Genomic DNA, 20,115 nt, shown 5'->3' on the forward strand with positions numbered 1-20,115 from the left:
AGTCTCCATGCAGAAAATGGCTCTCTGTTCCTCTCCATGCTTAGAGGCCTTGATGAGGAAGCACCATCTCTAGTTCGAGTCCAAAAGGGCCATTTTCAGCCTTTATTGTAACACACATCGGGAACACGTCCACATTTGTCTTTGAAGGCATGCTGAAACTCATCCTGCACATGCCCGGGGACTCCCGAAACATCCTGTAAAAGTCTCCATAAATATCTATAGCACGACTCATCACCACCCCGTGCAATTTCCAGTTTTAAATTCTGAGATAAAAAAATATTTTTCTTGCATATATCATATAATTTAGATTAGGTTGTTATGTTAAACATTTCATTTCTTCCATAACGCATTCGTAAATGCAACTATTCTCCTCCGATTATGCACACGGCTAGAATTAGAAAAATGGCCATTTACAGCCCCTGTAAAGAACATTTCTGTCAAAAGCTAAATTATGGCGGCTTATTTTCAGAATATCAGCAGATCTGGTCCCCAGCTGCTGCCAACATGTGTGGTTTTATTTTATTCTAAATGCCACGTTGTAAGTAATGAAAATTACATAACACCAACATTAAATAAAGTTCTTAAGTTATTAAAGATTTCTAGGATTGGGAAATTTTCTGTTGTCAGAGTGGGCTCGTTGTTTCCTTCAGTGTTATCAAGTGTCTGTCCTTTACTGAGCTGACATTATGAAGTATATGCCATTTTACAATGATCACCTGCCCCGTCAGAGTCAGACCTTTGTGAATCCCATATGCAAAACATCCAGCCCATAATACTTCTGTGAATGGTTGGCAGGTGGGCACTTGGCATTACAGGTGAGCCACACACCTGTAATGATGTTGGCTCTTGTGCCACCCCATAGCATCTTGGGATACCACAATTAAGACAGGCTCCAATCATCCCCAGAGTCTCCCAAGTCTTACACTTTGCCGTTACTTCCCAGTAATCATTTCCACATGTATGATATTAGCATTATAGTCTACGCTTGAATTTAAATTTTAATGCCCAATGATATATTTGGTATTTTAGTGTAGAGAAGAAATCATGACAATCGTCACCCTCTCACATTCAGAACATTTGTGTGTGCCCTCTTAAATCTGTCTGGTGTTGTGTTGACTGTTTCTGAGAGACCGATTATGACTTTACTGCATGAAGACTGTGTAGCGCTTCCTTTGATGCTTTGTATTCTTATTGCATATTGGCCGGTTTATGAATCAGCAGGCAGAATTCTGATTCATAACATGCGATGCACTTGGAATGATAATTCTTTGGAACTCAGCGACAGCTGTGATCGAATAATTTCTCAACCAAATGTAGTTTTGTTAGCTAATATGTTTTTAACATGACACACGAGTGGCTTTCCCCTGGTATGTACCAATGTCATACACAAGCCAAAAAGGAGGAGAGTGAGCTGAAAAAGTGAGTACTTCCATGGCAACCACAGCATCTAGTCTGTCTACCATGCCACATTTCTTAGCTGTTAACCTCTGTGAATGTCCTAGTGTCTTGATATGTTTGTCCCAGTGTCTCTTGTAAAGACCCCTGTGGCATAGCACTACATCCTGCCAAGAACAACCACTCATCTTCATCCCTGGTACATCGACACCAGCCATTGTGCCATAGATGCCAGACATAGCTGAAGTTGCTTGCCGCCCTCTTGGGATGCTCATAAAAGATAAACACAGAAATCGCACTGTGCTACATCATCTTGTTCAGCAACTGTTTGCTCAGCAACCCAATATTTCAACAGTTTTAAATTGTGATTACAGTGGTTTGTTCTGGAACTGTTGTTAGAAGAATTTAGCTAACTATTCTCCAGTGATCTATCTTCAGCAGATGAAACAAAGTCAAAGAATTGAAAGAAAGCCAAAGACTGGATTTGAAAACTAGACCCCAGAAAGTATAATTACTGATTCTATAGGAACAAGTTCATGCTGTCCTAAATTAATGCTAACTCAGTTTGTAAAGTGGCATGCATTGATGAAAGGGTTGAAGGAAAAACACAGATTGCCAAATCTTTGAGGAAAAACTCCTCCAGGCCTTGGCTCTCCGGTGCGATGGTCACTGATCATGTGGCCACTGAGCACTCTGGCTTCTGGAAATTGAGACATGCTGCAAAAATTGTAAGAAGAAAAAAAGGCTTTTAAGGCTTAATCCCAGAATATGCAAACTATCACACCAATCCTTCTTATTTATCACATGTTGAAATACCTTGGATATGCTGAGTTAAACGAGATGAGTTATTGAAATTGTTTTTACTTGTTAATGACCAATGAAGACTTTTATATAGTGTAAAGGTATTATTGCATATATTAAGTGAAGACTTTTATAGTGTAAAGGTATATTGAATATGTTAATGACCAGTGGAGACTTTTGTAGTGTAAAGGTATATTGAATATGTTAATGACCAGTGGAGACTTTTGTAGTGTAAAGGTATGATTGCATATATTAAGTGAAGACTTTATAGTGTAAAGGTATATTGAATATATTAATGACCAGTGGAGACTTTTGCAGTGTAAAGGTATATTGAATATATTAATGACCTGTGGAGACTTTTATAGTTCAAAAGTATTATTGCATATATTAAGCAGCACTGCTGTAAGCTGCAGCTCTATAAACAAATCTAATTTTATGATAGACAGAAAACCCATGTGCCCAAAGATTATGCCGTGGAAAATGAGATTTGTTTTTATGAGACAAAATGGCCTTAGTGGGTACATTCCTTTCTGAAGGAAACTCGAGAAAGTTTGATTTTGACAAATTTGGCCTCCTGGATGTTTCAATCAAGGTATACCCAGCTCCTTTTTCCTCCAGAGCACAGTGTCTTAGAGCTGAGTTTCACATCTCTTCTGCCTAAAGGGTGATTTCCTTCCTACTCCACCTCCGTACCCTATCTGTTCTCCCTTCTTATCCCTCGAAGGGAATCTAATTTTTCTGTGTATAATAAGAGAGAAAGAGCAATGTCCTTAGCTGGGAAAACATTCTCAAGTTGACTGAACACAACCTCACTTGGGTTCCTATCATCAACTTAAAATGATTGCCACACTGCCCACGTGTGGGATGGCATTGCCAGTTCCTTTCCCCACGAATGGATTAATTTTATACATCTAACTGTCCTGCCTGGAGAAAGTCTGACTGATCTTTAGATTAAGTCAAGGGTTTGGAGGCTGTATGGCTGTGACAAGAACTACCATGGAGGATGGGGGTGCAGTCTGGTCAGGGCTGTTAGTACACAGACACCTAAGGCCTAGTCAGGGCTGTTAGTACACGGACACCTAAGGCCTGGTCAGGGCTGTTAGTACACGGACACCTAAGGCCTGGTCAGGGCTGTTAGTACACGGACACCTAAGGCCTGGTCAGGGCTGTTAGTACATGGACACCTAAGGCCTGGTCAGGGCTGTTAGTACATGGACACCTAAGGCCTGGTCAGGGCTGTTAGTACACAGATACCTAAGGCCTGGTCAGGGCTGTTAGTACCCAGACACCTAAGGCCTGGTCAGGGCCTTTAGTACCCACACACCTAAGGCTCTCAGGTATCAGGGCAGGTGTGCCCAGGCTCTGAAGATAGACTGTTGAAGGGATGATCATCAGTAGACTGAGCCAGCTCACAGTCCATGTTAGAGAATCCTCCCCGTGTCATCCCTGTTTTGATAGATATCATATGAATCCTAACCTTGCTCAGAATTAATAAACTATAAAGGAGTTCTATAATAAAATGATAAATGAAAACCTGCTCCACAATGGACGTACACTTCAAACCAACAACGTCACATGCAATAAGGGAGTTTTTAAATGCACAGATGCATATTTGTGCTTTGTTCCCGTAGACACGAAATGAGCTTAAAAATTCCCAAAGATTATTACTCTATTATTTTACATCAACATTACAAATATGAAATTATCAGTTGTTTTCTAGTCAACAGCTGCCCTGGTTTCATTTCTGTTGCTGGGAGAAACACTTCCCAGAAAAAAAAAAAAACCTGGGGGAGAAAGAAGTTCATCTGGTTTGCAAGTCCAAGTTGCAGCACATTATTGAGGGAAGTCATGGTAGAACCTAGAGCATTGCAACCACAGTCAAGAGGGGGAAGAGCAGATATGCATTCTCGATTGCTTGCTCCTAGCTAGCTTCCTCCTTTCTTGTACTAATCAGGGGCCCCTGTGTAGGGAATGATGTGATCTACAGTAGTCTGGGTGTACCTCAGCTAACAATCAGGACAGTCCCCCACTGGCATGCCCGCACACCAACCTGATCTTCCCAGGTGTTTCTAGGTAGAGTCAACTTCACAGTTCAGACCGGCCAGCACGCTCGCTTTATCGTTTTCACTATAAAAGTGATTCCTAAAGTGCTGAACTGCTTAAGCAACAGAGCGCAGTAACGACCTGATGGGAAATGAGCAGTGTTTCAGGAATTAATATCTTGTATGCTTTTGATTACCTGAAATGCATTTCACTTTATTGTCGGTGTTTAGTATGTTGACACAGATTTTCACTCTATTTCTTCTCATGAAAAACCTAAGTGATAGATTTATTTGGAAATAAGGTTAAATTTTAGTCACAAAGTAAGCAAAATGATTAGACACTCTTATTTAAGCAACAGAATGTATTTAAAAGAAAAATATTTTCCAACCAGGCCCTGAATTGGAAAAGAAGCAAGGAGGAGTTGGAATGAGGAAGGAGAAGGAGAAATGATGTTATTATATTATAATCTCAAAAATAAACAAAATATTTTTTAATTAAAATATTTCTTTATAATTTGGTCCAAATAGAATGCATAATAAAATTTAATTTTTAAAAAAACACTAAAACTAGAGGAATTAAAGTGGATCTAAGGCAAGGTACTTTCAGATAAAATAGTAAGGTAGTGATCGGAGCTGCTGGTGTCCCTGCACTGTGTGGCAGCATCTGCTGATCATGTCACCTGCCCAGTCTTAGTGGGTCACAATTCAGTTGACATCATTCGACTGAATACTTGATTAACAATAAAATATAAAGGCTCAGTTGTCCTTTGAATCCTGATTGATAAGGAAGCCCTTCGTGCAAATCTACCTACCCACCTACTTTCTTCTGTACCCCTGCCCCCGTTTCTGCGTCTTCAGAAGTATTTTCCCTCAAACTCTCTAGATGCAGGTTTCTGATTTAAAATAAAAAATGAGGTGAGGAGGTTGTGTCTTGTGGTGATTTTTGCCCTGCCATTCACCTGTGTCCGTCCAGTCCTTCTCGCCAGTGCTGGTGGTGTCGGTCGAGCACAAGCCTGAGTGAATGCCCTCTGCTTTATATGTTAATTCGTGGCATTCTTCCCTCTTGGTAGAAAACTAACAGCCTCGCTGATAGCATCACAAAATGCTGCTTAGGCGCCCCCATCGAAAAGACACAACCCTGGAAGGAAATGGACCTGAATGTCTGGGATAGAGCTTTCTAGAAAGTCGCTAAGCATTTTGAAAGACCACTAATCTCGCCATGGGCTGCTAGAATTCGGTATGAGGTCCAGGACACCCTTGCGATCATTCTGTTGTACAGTCAGCCAGTTTCACTACATAGAGCTGCTCAATAGATATTAAACCATTACTATAGGATGCAAAAAAAAGATGTAATAAACTCTCTAATGCCATGACAGTTCTAGTCTAGTGAGAAGAAAAACATTAAAACTAAGATAGTAGTACTACATACGCACGGATGAGGAGGTCATGCCAAAGGTGCTCACTCCCCTCCACTGAAGAAGGTCAAGGTGTGCCATTGTAGGGAAGTCATCAAAGTGTGCCATTGTAGGGGTATCATCAGGTGTGTAGGGGTGCCATCAAGGTGTGCCATTGTAGAAGTTCCATCAAGGTGTGCCATTGTAGGGGATCCATCAAGGTGTGCTGTTGTAGGGGCTCCATCAAGGTGTGCCATTGTAGGATGCCATTAAGGTGTGCCATTGTAGGGGCTTCATCAAGGTATGTTGTTGTAGGGCTCCATCAAGGTGTGTTGTTGTAGGGGTGTGTGAAAGACAAGTAAGCATCCATTACCATCATGGGGCTTGTTTTTCATGTGCTTGGATTGAAACTAGAACCTTGCACATGCTAAACACATATTCTCTCATGAGCTACATCCCCAACGACCTTTGAGCTGACGCAAACATTGAGAAGAGGCCACAGTCAGAGAAGAAACAGAAATGGAAAGATGTGGACAGACTGAGACAAAAACCTCACACCTAATGAAGTGGGCCTTTTAAAGTCAGCTCTGATAATTTGATTAATCTAAGAAGCTGATCTCCGTTATTAGCAAAGAATTAGAAACCTTTGATTCACATTTTAATAACACCAATATGCTCTGTACCCAAAGTCTTAAATGACAGAAATCGATAGAGTGTTTTCAAATGAACAGAAGTAAACCTAATGCCAATGAGCTTCATCCTGCCAATGAATGAGGAAGGAATCCACAGATCACAATTTGAAATTAAAGTTTAGCAGGATGGTTTGAGGATTCCATTCAACTTTAACCTTTGCTCTGTAACCTGAAATTTTCATTTATTCTTAGATCACCACAAGAAAAACAGTCCACTTGTTAAGAAAGAGAAGGAGGGATGGGGAAAGCTGATCCTGTCTACACATTTAAAAAATACCACTGCCATGACTAAAACAATGTTCGACCCATTTAATCAGAGTGTGCAAAATACACATTATTGTGCCTTAAGTTTTTAGCAAGCCATTGTCTCGTTTGTCAGCCATTTCTTGAATTCCTTTTGCATCAACTTTCCCTACTAGAAGCTGTGAAGGCTATAACGGGTGAGCTGTGGCTGTGTCTAACTTCAGACCCTGTAAGGGGATCTCCTTTGTCTTCATGATGTCTCTTTCCTCGTTGTCCGCCTCTCCATCCAAGCCCACGTTCGTCCTGACCCACTTGAATGGCTTGCATGCTCACTGTCATCCGGCCTTTCCTCTTCTTCACCTGGAAGCCTTGCCTCATCCCACTGCAGCAGGGCACCACCACACTGGTCCAGCCTGAGAAACGCTAACTCTAAAGGCTGTTGACGGTGCCCTCTTGTTTTGTGTCTCTGGAGTGAAACGTCAAGAATGACATAGGGATATGACATGACCATCACATGCTTCCATCAGTTCTGGAGTCAGGAGTGGTCAGAAACAGGACACTGGACACCGAAGAGACACCAGCCTTGAAGAGGCAGGGGCTAGAAGACTGGAGAGACATGACTCTGTCCTGGATTTATTGGGATCTTTCTGAGACACTGTCCCCTGGTTCCCATTCCTCTGGTGACTGAGAGGGCTATTGACTCTTCCTTCCTTCGGGGACTCCATCTGAAATTGGAATGAGTGACTCCGCAACACCAACAAAATCCTCTTGTCTTTGACAAGCATGCTGCCCTGAAGAAAGCCCTTACTCGATAGTGCCTTTCACTCGTTTCTCCCATTTAGATGTTGATACAAACAATAGTTTCTCTGGAATTCGCCAAATAATACAGGGTGATTTTTTCAGCATTAAGAACTAAGAGTATCTACAGAAGTTGAATATCCCCATATCCTAAGCTGTAGAAACTCAGGCCTGTTCTGCAACCATGTACACAGAATCGGGATCCAGGGATAAATCCTGAGCCCTTCATTGTTTTGGAAAAGGGAGGACCAGGGAACGTTGCTTGTAATTTAACTCGTGTTTATCTATACTAAAGTTGATACAGGTTTAGCATTCCTATTCTGAAATCAGATCCAAAACTTTTTAAGTTCCGGTATGGAGCTATGAGTGCAAGCCTCTGGCTTCAGAGGTGGCAGCCAAAAGAGAGGCAGACACACAAAACTAATTTATAGACTTACCTTCAAGCATGTGTGCAAGGTGTGTATGAAATACACGTGAGCTTTGTGTTTAGATGAAGGTCCTGTCCCTAAGTCAGCCCTTATGTGTTCACAAACATTTCAGACCAAACACTTATCTAAATTCTCCTCCAAATCAAAATGTTAGTGAAGAAATAGCCCATATTTTTTTTTAAATCAACATAAAGAGAATTTAGTTATACATAGTTGCCTGTTTGTGAAATTAGACTTTCTTTAGATAAGTCCTGATTATCAAAGAGAGAGCTGTGGCATCATATGTAAATATTTAGACTTTTAAAGTCACAGTTGTGTCTCCTACATGTTCGCCAGCAGGGCCAGAGGGCGGCTTGGTGAGCACAGGCCTGTTAGAGGCTAGTGCAGTGCCGTGTTTGATGGTGACCTTCAGCCTCAGAAATCTTGGCACTGTGGAATCCACACCACATTCCACAGGGAAGGTTCATTTCATTAATTACTGAGGGTTCAAAGAGCAAATGTCATCACTACACCCCACATGATGGCTGGATCCTAGAAAGTATCCCCCGCACAAAGAGGTACACAAACTGCCCGTGTGAGAAGCAGATCCGGACGCAGAATCACCGGGGGTTGGTCATTTTGTCATTTTCTGTCATCTTACTTGCCTTGCCAATGATTTCAAGTTCATCTTCAGATCCTAAAATGGAGTTATATGCCTGAAAATATTTAGACTATCCTAAGCTTGATTTATCCACAGCATTCTTAACAACTCAAATGTCTCACCTAGAAACTTCAGGGAGCTCACAGACACTCAAGACATAAAGCTATTAAAAAAAAAAAACATCATGGGCGATAGCCAAGAGGAAAACAAAAAGCAAAACAGAAAACAAAAGCAAAAAGATCAGAATTTCAGTTATAGACTAAAGGAACATCTTTTAAAACAAGCAGACCCCCCAAAAAAAGGCCAACCCCCCCCCCCCGCCTTAGGAACTGTGATTCCCAGTAAAACGTGTCTTTGTATGTAGTAACATTAAAACTATCACTAACTGAAGACTAATGGCGTTAACTTAAACACTAAAGAAGGGTGATCTCTAAGGTATCCCTCACTAATATCCACAAATATATAGGAAAATCAAATGTTTAATTCTCCATGAAAAGCTCTAACGGAGACCTGAGGTTTGATGCACTGTAGCTTGGGTGTCCAGTCTCTGATGACCGTGAACTACTTTGTTGACATTGAACCAGAGACACATGATATGACAATGAGTGGAGTTCTATATTTCGACTTGGCAGTACTCCAAAGTCCATTGTTTCTTAATTTATGTTTCTTTTTTTTTTTAAAAAAAAAGTAAAACCTTGACAGGTTAGTTATTAAAATTCTAGGAACTTTGAGGCGCATCTTTTCTTGACCACAAGTAGAGCCAAACAGCTGTGCTTCTCCCAGGAAACCAAGACACCCAAGTTAGTGATTAACTACTTGTGTGTATTTTCTCTTAACTATAGAAAGTGTGGATTCAAAGTGAAGCAGTAAATAACTGGCCACTACCAGTAATTAGGAACACACTAAAAGAGTTTTCAGCTAGAATTTTAAGTCTAATTAAATCCTAGAATTAATTAATGGAAAAACAGGATCATACTTATAGGAACCTATTCCCATAGACTAAAGGTTTTCATAAACACCTACTACATGCCTAGACAGGTTATGCAATAATATTTTCTTATCTCAAGTAATATTTGTTATGTTCTCCAAAACCATGCTAAGGAAATGGGGGTTGGCTCTAGGTACCTTGAGCTTTTAAGAAAGGAAGAAAAGTAGTGTTCATCTAACCAATCACACAGGTCCATGTGTGTGTGCATCTCATCCACCGACACCAAGTAGCTAGTCCTCATGAGAGTCCATCACCATGGAATCTGAAGCCCCTGTTCCAATGCTTCCTAGGACTTTTAGTCCAGATAGAGAGTGGCGTGAGCCCATAGCACCTATGATGGACCAGGTGTCTTTTCATGTGCTGGAATCAGGTGACTCTAAAGCCCCTCCAGGAGGGAGAGAAACAGGCGTTAGCTTTAACACTAAAGTTGGCTGCACCAAACATATATTAACAGTGCTGAAGGCTCATCCCCAGCCTGTGGTAATGTTTTGTTTTCTCTATTGGCCCACCCCACTATTTTATTTCTGTTTGTGTTGATTTCAGTAGGGCTTGCTTGTCCTCTTGTGTTGCAGAGCTGTGTTTTCATTCAAATGCTTCCGCAGTTCAGCCGAGAAGCCCTTTGATGCCTGTGTTCATTTGTTCTCAGCTGGTGAATGAGCAACAAGAAAGCAGACCTCTTCTGAGCCCCTCCATCGATGACTTCCTCTGTGAAACCAAATCTGAAGCCATTGCAAAACCAGTAACGTCCAACACAGCCGGTAATTCACTTCTAACTATGCTCCAGTGGGGTGTGCTTTATCCAGAGATGTTTGTATTTTTCCTCCAGGCGTTTTTCTAAAGAAGTGGGGAGGTATGTTTATTTATTTGTGGGTGTGGACATTTGCATATTGAAACAGACCTATGGAGGGCATAGTAGAGCTCAGAGAGACGTTTCTTTTCCACCGTGTGGGTCCCAGGGATTGAACTCAGATTGTCAGCATTGGCAGCAAGCGCCTTTACCTATTGAGCCCTCTCACCATCCCTGCCTCCAGGCCTTTTAAGTAGGGGATGATGCTTGCAATCAAGTGACTGACCTGTATACAATCCAGCATATAAATTAATAAATGACTTCTGATTACCCAGGAAACCACACTGTATATTACCCAGTCGGCTTCGCTGGCCTTCAGTATGTTACTGTTCTCACTCAGCTTTTGGTGCACACACCTCTGCGTTTACCACCCTGCCTCTCAGAAACCCACCATGCTATAAAGGAAAGCCGCTATCTCAGAGGGAGATTTTGCAACTTCAGCCTGATGGTCCAATTATTTTTGAAAATATTTTCTGAAGCAAAAGTCCAGCCAAATAAAAATGTTGCGGTACTCTTTCTGAGTAGAGGTCAGTGATAATTAAAATACCCTGTGGGCATAGGATGTTATGGGGCCATTTTAGTGCGGTCCTTGCTCTCTCTATATATAAATGACCTGAGCATCCGACTTGCACAAACCCTTCCTGGAACTAAGCATTCTCAGCAGAACACCCTCTTCTGCTCAGCACTTGCTTGGCGCATGTAGGGATGAGCACTCATCACTATCAGAAAGTCCACCTTAGACCGACGGCAGGATCTACATTCCTCCAGCAGGGCTTCTCTTCACTTCTGCCTCGTTGGGCCAACACTCCCTTTCAAAGGTGTGCTCTATCAAATAGTGAGGAAAGCGTGTTGTTTCAGGATGGGAAGCCAGAGATGATAGTGAGTGAGTGGGCGGTGCCAAATCTCAGAAGAGCCTGATCTCACACTTCCTTCTTGCATTGGTCCCACGTTTTCACAGTGGCCTCCACTGGCAAGTGACGTACATGTTTACCACTTGGAAGCCTAAGTGAAGAAAATCAGATAGGAGAAAAAAAAAGATGTTTTTCAAGGCTGCTGTAAATTACTATAGAGAGAGGATGCTGGCCAGGAGCCCAGGTGGAAGAAACGCTGGGAGATCAAACCACAGGCATTCTCCTCCCAGCTCCGTACCATGGGGCTAGCTACTGCTTTCTGTTGTCTATCTGGTAGTAATAGCTGAGCCTCACTCTCCATATGGAAAAACAGCACGATCTTTCCCTTGTAAATTACTCAAGGAGATGAAGGGAAGGAAGCCGTCTATGGATGTGCTGACAGTGCGAAAGTCGAGCCCGGGAGGTCACACCGATCAACTCAGGTGATAGCATTTTTGAATCTCCTTCTTTGTTACTTAATGTCATACCCAAGTTGTTTTCTAAATCCAGTTGTCACTTGGAGTGTTCAGGCACACAGAACGGTGCTGGCTGTATTCTAAACAGGACATTAAAATGAATTCAACCATCAGATCCGATTTATACTAACCTCTGAAGCTGGGGTTCAGCTGGCTGAAACTGGAGAGCTAACCCAGAAAACACAGAGCCGGGGTCCCTTAATTGTAGGCAATCCCACAAGAATCAGATGCACTGAGGAAGCTCATTGTCACTTTCCAATTGAAGGAACTAAGCCCCTTTGAAACAGCCAGTGCTGGGGGCTGGGAAGTGGCTCAGTCAGTAAAACACTAGCTGTTTAGACATAAGAACTAGAGTTCAATCCCCAGAACTCTTGGGTTAAAAAGCCTGTGTTTACAATCCCAGCACTGGAAGGCAGATACAGGAGGCCCCTGGGGTTTGCTGGCCTGCTACAAGCTGAGAGAACCGTCACCAATCTCTAAGCCTCAGATCAAGGTGCTGGCTGGACACACTCCTGCAGGCTCTTGGGAAGACATTGTTACCACCTCTGATCCTTCCTATTGGTTCCTTGGATGTGACACATGACTCCAAGTGGGATTTTATCTGTGTGCAGATCGCATCGATCTCTCTGTCTACATCTACCCGTGTCTCATTTCCCTTTTACATGAGAACATCTGTCATCCTGGGATTGTGTCCTGGCCTCCAAACAGCCTCATCTTAGTCACATTTCCAATAAGGTCATTTTCCAAAGTACGGGGGCTTCTACCTATGAACAAGGAAGGGGTGGAGCGCCATTCAATCCATAATGCAATATTCTGAATCTTTTCTGCCATACAATGATTTCCAACCATCCTATGTTGGACACTTTGTTTTACAAGCTTAGAAACATATCTCAAGGCAAAACTCGCTATATTTTTAAATCCCTAAAGAATGTGGTTCTTTTGAAAATCAATACAAAGTAAACAATGTAGGGAGTATTTTTCCAAGGTGGCAAAATTCTTCTCTAACAAATTTTAATAGAATATATCTTTAGATTTATTGTTAATAATAGAAAATAATTATGTACCTATGATTTTTTTCTGTACTGGGAATTGAACCCAAATCTCATACATATTGAGCTGTTTTCCCCACCTTCTTTTTCCTTTTTTATATCTTGAAACACATTCTCACTAAAATATCCAGGCTGGCCTTGAACTCACAGCAAATGGTGATCCACCTACTTCCCAAGTAGCTGAGATTACAGACTTCAGCCTCGACTCAAGAAGACCCTTGATTTAAAAAAGCAGATGTATGGATACTATACACAGGCTGATAACAAGTGTTCTGAAAGCCACTGAACAACAATCTAATCTAAGTGATTAGATTGCCATACATGTAGCATGACAAAGTTTGCAATATACCACGTTGTAATTTAATAACTCTAACGTATGTTAGAACACAAGACAGGTTCTCTCTCAGAGATCAACAAGAGAAGCTGCGGTCCTTGCTTGTGATTTCTGACGCTAGGGAGGGATCGAGTCATTAGACCAACAGTTAGAAAGGGCTGCCAATGTGAAGCTAAAGCACTTAGAAGGTATTTCCTCGCACTTGTGGGCACACACATGCACACTCTGACACACACAATGATCCTCATACTCTTACTTTGCACACAAAAGCCCTGAGACCCAAACCTTCGTGTGCCTAGGAGAATGTTTTCACTTTAATCTAGAAGTCAACAAACACCCAGCTTCTGCACCCAGGCTTGCTCGCTTTGGAGCACCGGAGGAGCTGCAAGCCCTTGACTCTAAGCCTCAACTCCTGCAACCTACACATAACAACACGCTGTCCCCTCCCCCCCGACTCCTGAGGCTACCCCAACCTTCTCTGCTTTTAAAGTTGTCATCCTAGGGGACTCTCGGCTTCAAGGCCATTCTCTAAGACACTGCTTCCAGTAAATGGGCAGTAAGGGCCCAGGATGCTTCAGAGTGGACAGGTGTGACTGGCCAGTTTGAATTTTCCGTTCACTCATTCAGAAACAGAGATTAAATTAAAACCCGCCAGCTACTATTTTGTAGCAAAAGTACTTTCGATTTTATAAGTTCACAATGAAAATTTGCATCTAAAAGAAGTCTAGGGGCAAGAAGCTAGTTTTTAAATGTTTGTACAATGGAAAAGGCGTTGGGAGCATTCCTTCCATCATAAGGAAGTCCCATTGGCCTAGAGTCCTTGCCATTCCAATAGTGTCTAGAAGTTTCATTGAACCGCTCAGTGAACAGGAAGTGTATGGAGCCCTGTCTTGGCTGCCTGCCAGGCTTAAATTTGGCTCAGAAGCCAATTGACTTGGTTCTAGGGGCCTCTTTCCACCCACTTTGCTTCTGACTCACCACGGACTCCTCTCCCCAAGCCCTTAGAAAGTGGTTCCCATCTTCTCGAGAAAACTCAGCGACAACAAGATGACCCCTTCAGGCCATTCGTGACAAATTCAGCTCATAGACTCCTCTGTGGAGACAAAATCCTTGTCTCTTCTTGTTTTGTCCTCAGGAACATTTCTCTTTTTCTGTGTGTGTAGATTTGATTGTGGCTTGAAACAGAACAGAACAAGAAAACAAGAACACTAAATAAGAAAGAAGGATCTGTTACAATTTGGCCCTTCAAAAATAGAAAGTGTGTGCGTGTGTCTGAGCGTGTGTGTGTGTGTGTGTCTGTGTGTCTTTGTGTGTGCCTATGTGTGTGTCTGTGTGTCTGTGTGACTGTGTGTGTCTGTGTGTCAGTGTTTGTGTCTGTGTGTGTGTCTGTGTGTGTGTTTATGTGTGTGTTTATGTCTCTGTGTGTGTGTGTGTGTGTGTGTGTGTGTGTGTGTGTGTTTGTGTGTGTGTGAACAGTGGTGGGAATAAATCCAGGGGCTCATAAATGCCAGGCAAACTCTCCACAACCATGCTGTCCCATCCTCTGCCTGAAATAGTATTTACTGAGTGACAACTTAGAATAAGTCTGGCACTTTGTGTCCACTGGACCATCTATTCTCCATCCCACCCTCCTAAGAGACTATTGATTCTCCATTTCCAGATGCAGAAACTCAGAGCTCAGGCTGCTCAAGAAACTTCCCTCCAGGCGCATCAGACAGATGGTGATTGAGGACTCAAGTTTGACTCACACACCAAAGACTCCCCTGAGCAGGGCTAGCTCGTGTATATGTTCAGGCAGGCTGTGCGTGACTAAAGAAACAGGCCTTGTGGGCTCAGGGGAGCCCTGGCTCTGCCAAGGGGACCACCAAGTGGGAAGCAGAGGGGATGGGACCGATCTCCACCCAGAGGATGACTTGTGATTGGGGAATGTGTTGTAGTGGTTGTTCTAGACTGCAAGGGAGATCAACGAAGGGGCTGCTCTACTCCCATTTGCCTTGCCGAAGTGGAGGGAAGAGTTTGAGGAAGGCACTGGCTTATCAGGCCGGTGCTCAACCTTTCTAGCCCAAACCGAGGAAGAGCTGGAGGGAGGAATTGTGTCTCCTTTCTGTTCCATTTCTCAGGAAGGGCTAGTTAAAAACAAGTTGCCTATATTGGAAAAAAGAACAGGTTCAAAGCTGACCTTATTCATTCTGGTTTTGCAAAGGAACATGCTATTGTTATTTCTGCTTTCATTGAAATCAACCTACTAGGAAGTAAAAGTGTAACCAGTTTAGAGCTGGTTATGCTGAAATAAAAATTGGCATAGTAAATGTCAAGAAGCTAGCACGCGTCCCTGCTCACCAACCGCATTATATAACCCATCTCTAGTGAGCCCCGGGCAGCATGTGGTTTTCCAACTGAACTGCCTAATTCAGTAAACGATTACACTAGACTTCATGAAGTCTGTGTGCATTGTCCCTTTTCTGGAAAAACCATAATCAAGCAAACCTTCCCTAGAAATTAATCAGAATAGAGCTACTGTACCTGAACGGAGATTTGTTTTATTTTCGTCCTAAACCTTCTCACTGCCGAGGTGGGTCTTGGTGAGGTTTGCCTGATGTTGGCCTAGGGGACACACGGCCAGCTTCCCAGCCTCACAGCCCTTCCAGCTGTCAATGATGAGAGGCTTGAGTTGCTGACTCTAATTCTTCCTATCAACATAGGGGCTCTATGCACCCAACTGACACACAAGACTACTGAGGGCTGAAGAGGTACCTCAGATGGTAAAGTGGTTGGCTTGTAAGGACAAAGCTCTGAGTTCCATCCTCAGAAACCATGCTTACAGAAAGAAAAAAAAAGAGGAAGGGGCATGGTGGTTTGACTCTAGCCATGGGAAGGCAGAGACAGGCAGATCTTGAGGGCTCAAAGGCTAGCCAGACTAACATACTTGTCAGTTCCAGGCCGGTGAAAGACATTGTCTCAAGAAACAAAGCAGACAACACCTAAACACAACACCTAAAGTTATCTCTGACCTACAAACAGACACACACACACACACACACACACACACACCCTTGAGCATGCATACACACATACATACATATATACATACAAAAATAAATAGATAAATAATAATAGCTACAGGAAGTAAATGGGCTTCTCTGACCTTCTGTCTTCCATAGTGTTGACCACTGGCTTGGATCTCCTGGACCTGAGTGAACCTGTCTCTCAAACCCAAACCAAAGGCAAGAAATCAGAGTCCTCATCAAAGAGCTCATCCCTCAAGAAGAAAGCCGACGGCTCTGACCTCATCAGTGGGGACAGCGAGCAGAGGGCCCAGGCTCTGCGGGGCCCAGAGACGTCATCCTTAGACTTAGGTAAGGCGAAGGTTTGCAGCAGCTGAGGCTTGTCTTGTCAGCTCCAATGTGACAGTCAAGTTCAGGATAACTTTCAGAGAGTAAACATGGGAATGAAAAAGATAAAGTTCTGGGAACTGGAAAGGGGGTAGCTTCTTTTGTGCTTGGACTGAGTAGCCGTGGGGGCTCCACTTCAGAAAAGTGATGTTGATTCGTTCACATATGTGTTCCTCCCAATGGGCTGAGCTTGTGATAGATGCCAGGCATCTCTCTAGGACCAGGAGCTGAAATTACAGGAAAATGTGGACCCTGCTCTCTAGGAATTCTCAGTTTAGAGCAAGAGAGAAACAAGGGGGACAATTAAGAGCAGCACAAGACTTGGGGACATCCAGATAAAACATTCCTAAGATAATATCCAGGATGATGGTGATAGCTGGTAATCCCCCTCGCTGCTGGAAGCCATAGCCAGGAACTACACTGCATCACCTACGTGGTTAGTCTTATTATTAAAACTCTGAAGTCTGTGAAAATGGGGTTTAAAATTTAACTTATCCAAGATCTTACAGCTAGTAAGAGAAAGAGCTGGAAATGCACACCTGGCCCTAGTCAACTCCCAAGCTCAACTTTTATCAGCACATTCGACATTCCTCCTATGAAAGGGCAGATAAGGCCTCAGTTGGTACAACCAGGAAATCAAGAGAAAATCAATCATGTATGCGCACATATGTTATGTGTGTGTGCCTGTGTATGTGCACGTGTGTGTGTGCATGTGCATGTGTGTGCATGCATCTGTATGTCAGGCAAATACATATAGATTCATAAAACTAGCTTTTGAAATTAATTTTACTTGAGTGCTTCAACTGGAAACGCAACCCAGTTTGTCTTAATAAGCCTTGTCTCCTTTAGCTGCCTATGATTTAATTCATTTTCATGCACCCTTAAGAAAATAAATGTTGGCCCAGGGTCTTCTAACTGCTCTCTTTTCTTTGTGCTCCCTCATGCTTGGCCCTGGGATTTCTCTTCGGCTTCCTTCTTCCTTAGTAGACATTCAAACACAACTGGAAAAATGGGATGATGTCAAGCTCCATGGGGACCGAACAAGCAAGGGCCATCTCCTGGCGGAAAGGAAGTCATGCTCATCGAGGACCGGGTCCAAAGAGCTCCTGTGGTAAGGTGTCCTGAGACCACAGTTTACGCTGACTGAGCAGGGGTGCCCTTTGTGTCTGGGAAGGGTCAGGGGGTTCAGTTAATCCAGAAAGGGATGGAGGGAGGGAGAGAAAGAAAGAGAGAGAGAGAGAGAGAGAGAGAGAGAGAGAGAGAGAAGGAGGAAAGGAGGGAGGGAGAGCAGGAGGAAGGAAGAAAGGAAGGGAGGGAGGGAGAGGGAGGGAGGGAGAGAGGGAGAGAGAGAGAGAGAGAGAGAGAGAGAGAGAGAGAGAGAGAAAGGAAAAAAACTTCTATCTAGCAGACAGTCCGTAGCTGTTTAAATTCTGGCAGTGGCAGTTATGAAGGAAACTTACAAAAGTTTACTTCTGTCAGAGTTCTGCCCAAAGCCTGGTTCCTGCTGGGCTTCTGGCTGAGCTTGTTCTTGCTGTGCACAAATGGCCTCAATGTCTCACTGCAGGTCCTCAGAACACAGATCTCAGCCAGAACTGAGCTCCGGGAAGAGTGCCCTCAACTCCGAGTTGGCTTCCGAGTTGGAACTTGTGGCTCCGGCACAGGTAACAAAAGCAAATCTTAGGAAACCCGTCTGCTCTAGCAGGAACTGCACCGTAAATATTTTATTTAAATTTTGCACAGAAAGTTTGAAGTGTTTTTCCAAACTTTGCATTGCAAAGTGTGTTCTCACCCCATAGCTGTCTCGGTGCTTAGAATAACTGTATACAGTTCCATGTATTTGGCTGGAAAACGTGCTAATGAATTCACTGTGTACTTAGCACATTTTCCTTGTGCTGCCATTGACTGTCCCATTATTTGGCAATACAAAAATCTGTTCTAGTCCAGTATTAGCACAACTTATGTAACAGAACACAAAGAAGAGGAAATTACACCCTGTGTATTCATTCATATCTGTGCCTTATAAAGTAAGAGACTATACCCAGTATTTTGTCACATTAAAATAAATTTATGCCAAGAATTCTATTACTCCAGCACCAGCAGTAATGGTAACATAATGAGTGCCCAGTACAGGGAACCATAGAGACTCACTGTGTGTGTGTGTGTGTGTGTGTGTGTGTGTGTGTGTGTGTGTGTGTGTGATATCTAATGCTCAGTAATCCTGTGTGTTACTATAAGTTGTATTATAAAGATATTTCTCACGGGAGCCTGTCAGTCTCGGTAAAGTCAACCATGGCTGCTAGGGTTCAATAGCAGGAGAAGTAGACCGTGAATCCTATCTAACTGTCCACTGCTAGCCCCTGGGCTCCTCAGCAGGCTTCATTATGGCCGCTTACCTCTCCTACGGTTCCAAAAGAAGCAATGGCAGTCTCTGCGTCCCTTGGGCATGTTTTAAGGCTTTACCCTTCAACCACAAAAATCTTCTAAGAACCGTGTGTGCGTATCCCTGCCTTCTACAGTCCAACTGCAGTGAGACTAAATATGGAAGAAAATGAGCAGAAGAAAAGTTCTTAAATTTGTCACATCGCAGGTTGTGGCACATGGGGAATATAGATCTCAGGTGAAATAAGGGGATAATTAGAGCCAGAGCGCTAACTCAGCAGCAGGAGCATGCACTGCGCTTGCACAGGACCTAAGTTTAGTTCCCAGGACCCATGCTGGGCAGCTCACAATATCCTGTAGGACCTGCTCTCAGGGAGTCAACTCCCTCTTCTGACCCTACAGGCGCCCACACACACATGCACATTTATACATAAATAAAAATAAAATAGATATTTCAAAACTAAAAGGATAATTATGACAGCAGTGGGTATTATTGTTTGTTGGCTGTCAGAGTTTCCTATGTAAATGAGCTGGTGTGGGAAGTTTCCTACATAAATGTTCTGACGGAAGGCAGAGCAAGACAAGCTCTGCCTTTACCTCATCGTACAGACAGGGAAACCAAGAAATGAAGAAAGTTATCTGTGAACTCACACTAGAAAGTGGGACAGAGAAGAACCCAGAAGTCCAGTGATGGTGGGGCTCTGGGACTTCCTAAGTCAGCATTCACCTCACACATTCATCACCCTGGGCAGAAAGGACATGGCTGATCCCAGGCTACAGCTAGATATCTGTTCAACTCTCTTCCTGGACACATCATCCCACAGACATTAATGAACTGCAAACGCAGCATGAAAAATGAATTTTTGGTGCTCATTTTAAAGGTATCTTCTTAAAAGAAAAATGGCAGCCTCCATTAGAAAAGCCACATTCTTAAGTGCACAAGCGAGCTTGCTTCGTGTTTCATCGGCTGTCGTCCGTGACAGTGAAATAGAGTGGCGAGGCAGGGAGAGACTTGGCACAGGTGGGCCGCTCCACAACAAGCTGGACCAGAGGAACAGCTGGGGCCCCCAGTTGTCATAGAAACCACAAGGCATTTATCTTATTATCCCAATGACTACTAGTCTCCTGCTGGTCTGTTAGTTCAACCCCACCACACTGTCCTGTTTACCCCACGCCAACACAGTGGGTGCACTTTGGAAAATGGTTTTCAGCTTCCCCATGTTGTCTTCCAAAACACACCTTCCAATGTATCCCGAGAGTCCTCCGCCCAGGTGAGTCTCGGAGATACTGAGTACTCCTCTGTCACATGGGCAGACCCTGTATGTTT

General features: G+C 43.3%; 1 protein-coding gene across 19 annotated transcripts in view; it reads left to right on the top strand.

Moving 5' to 3' along the window:
* Pex5l (peroxisomal biogenesis factor 5 like) overlaps nucleotides 1–20,115 on the top strand; it is a 201,536-nt gene that overhangs the window by 125,508 nt on the left and 55,913 nt on the right. For 10 of the 19 annotated variants that reach the window (XM_075950887.1, XM_075950879.1, XM_075950889.1 and 7 more), the window contains 4 exons: nucleotides 10,068–10,179; nucleotides 16,179–16,373; nucleotides 17,394–17,520; nucleotides 17,974–18,070. In XM_075950887.1, the coding sequence (XP_075807002.1) occupies nucleotides 10,068–10,179; nucleotides 16,179–16,373; nucleotides 17,394–17,520; nucleotides 17,974–18,070 (531 nt within the window). The remainder of the gene's footprint in view (nucleotides 1–10,067; nucleotides 10,180–16,178; nucleotides 16,374–17,393; nucleotides 17,521–17,973; nucleotides 18,071–20,115) is intronic. The other 9 variants (XM_075950897.1, XM_075950888.1, XM_075950893.1 and 6 more) reach the window with 1 other exon arrangement.

The sequence above is a fragment of the Microtus pennsylvanicus genome, chromosome 16 (genome assembly GCF_037038515.1).
Source record: "Microtus pennsylvanicus isolate mMicPen1 chromosome 16, mMicPen1.hap1, whole genome shotgun sequence".
In the NCBI taxonomy this organism is placed as follows: Eukaryota; Metazoa; Chordata; class Mammalia; order Rodentia; family Cricetidae; genus Microtus; species Microtus pennsylvanicus.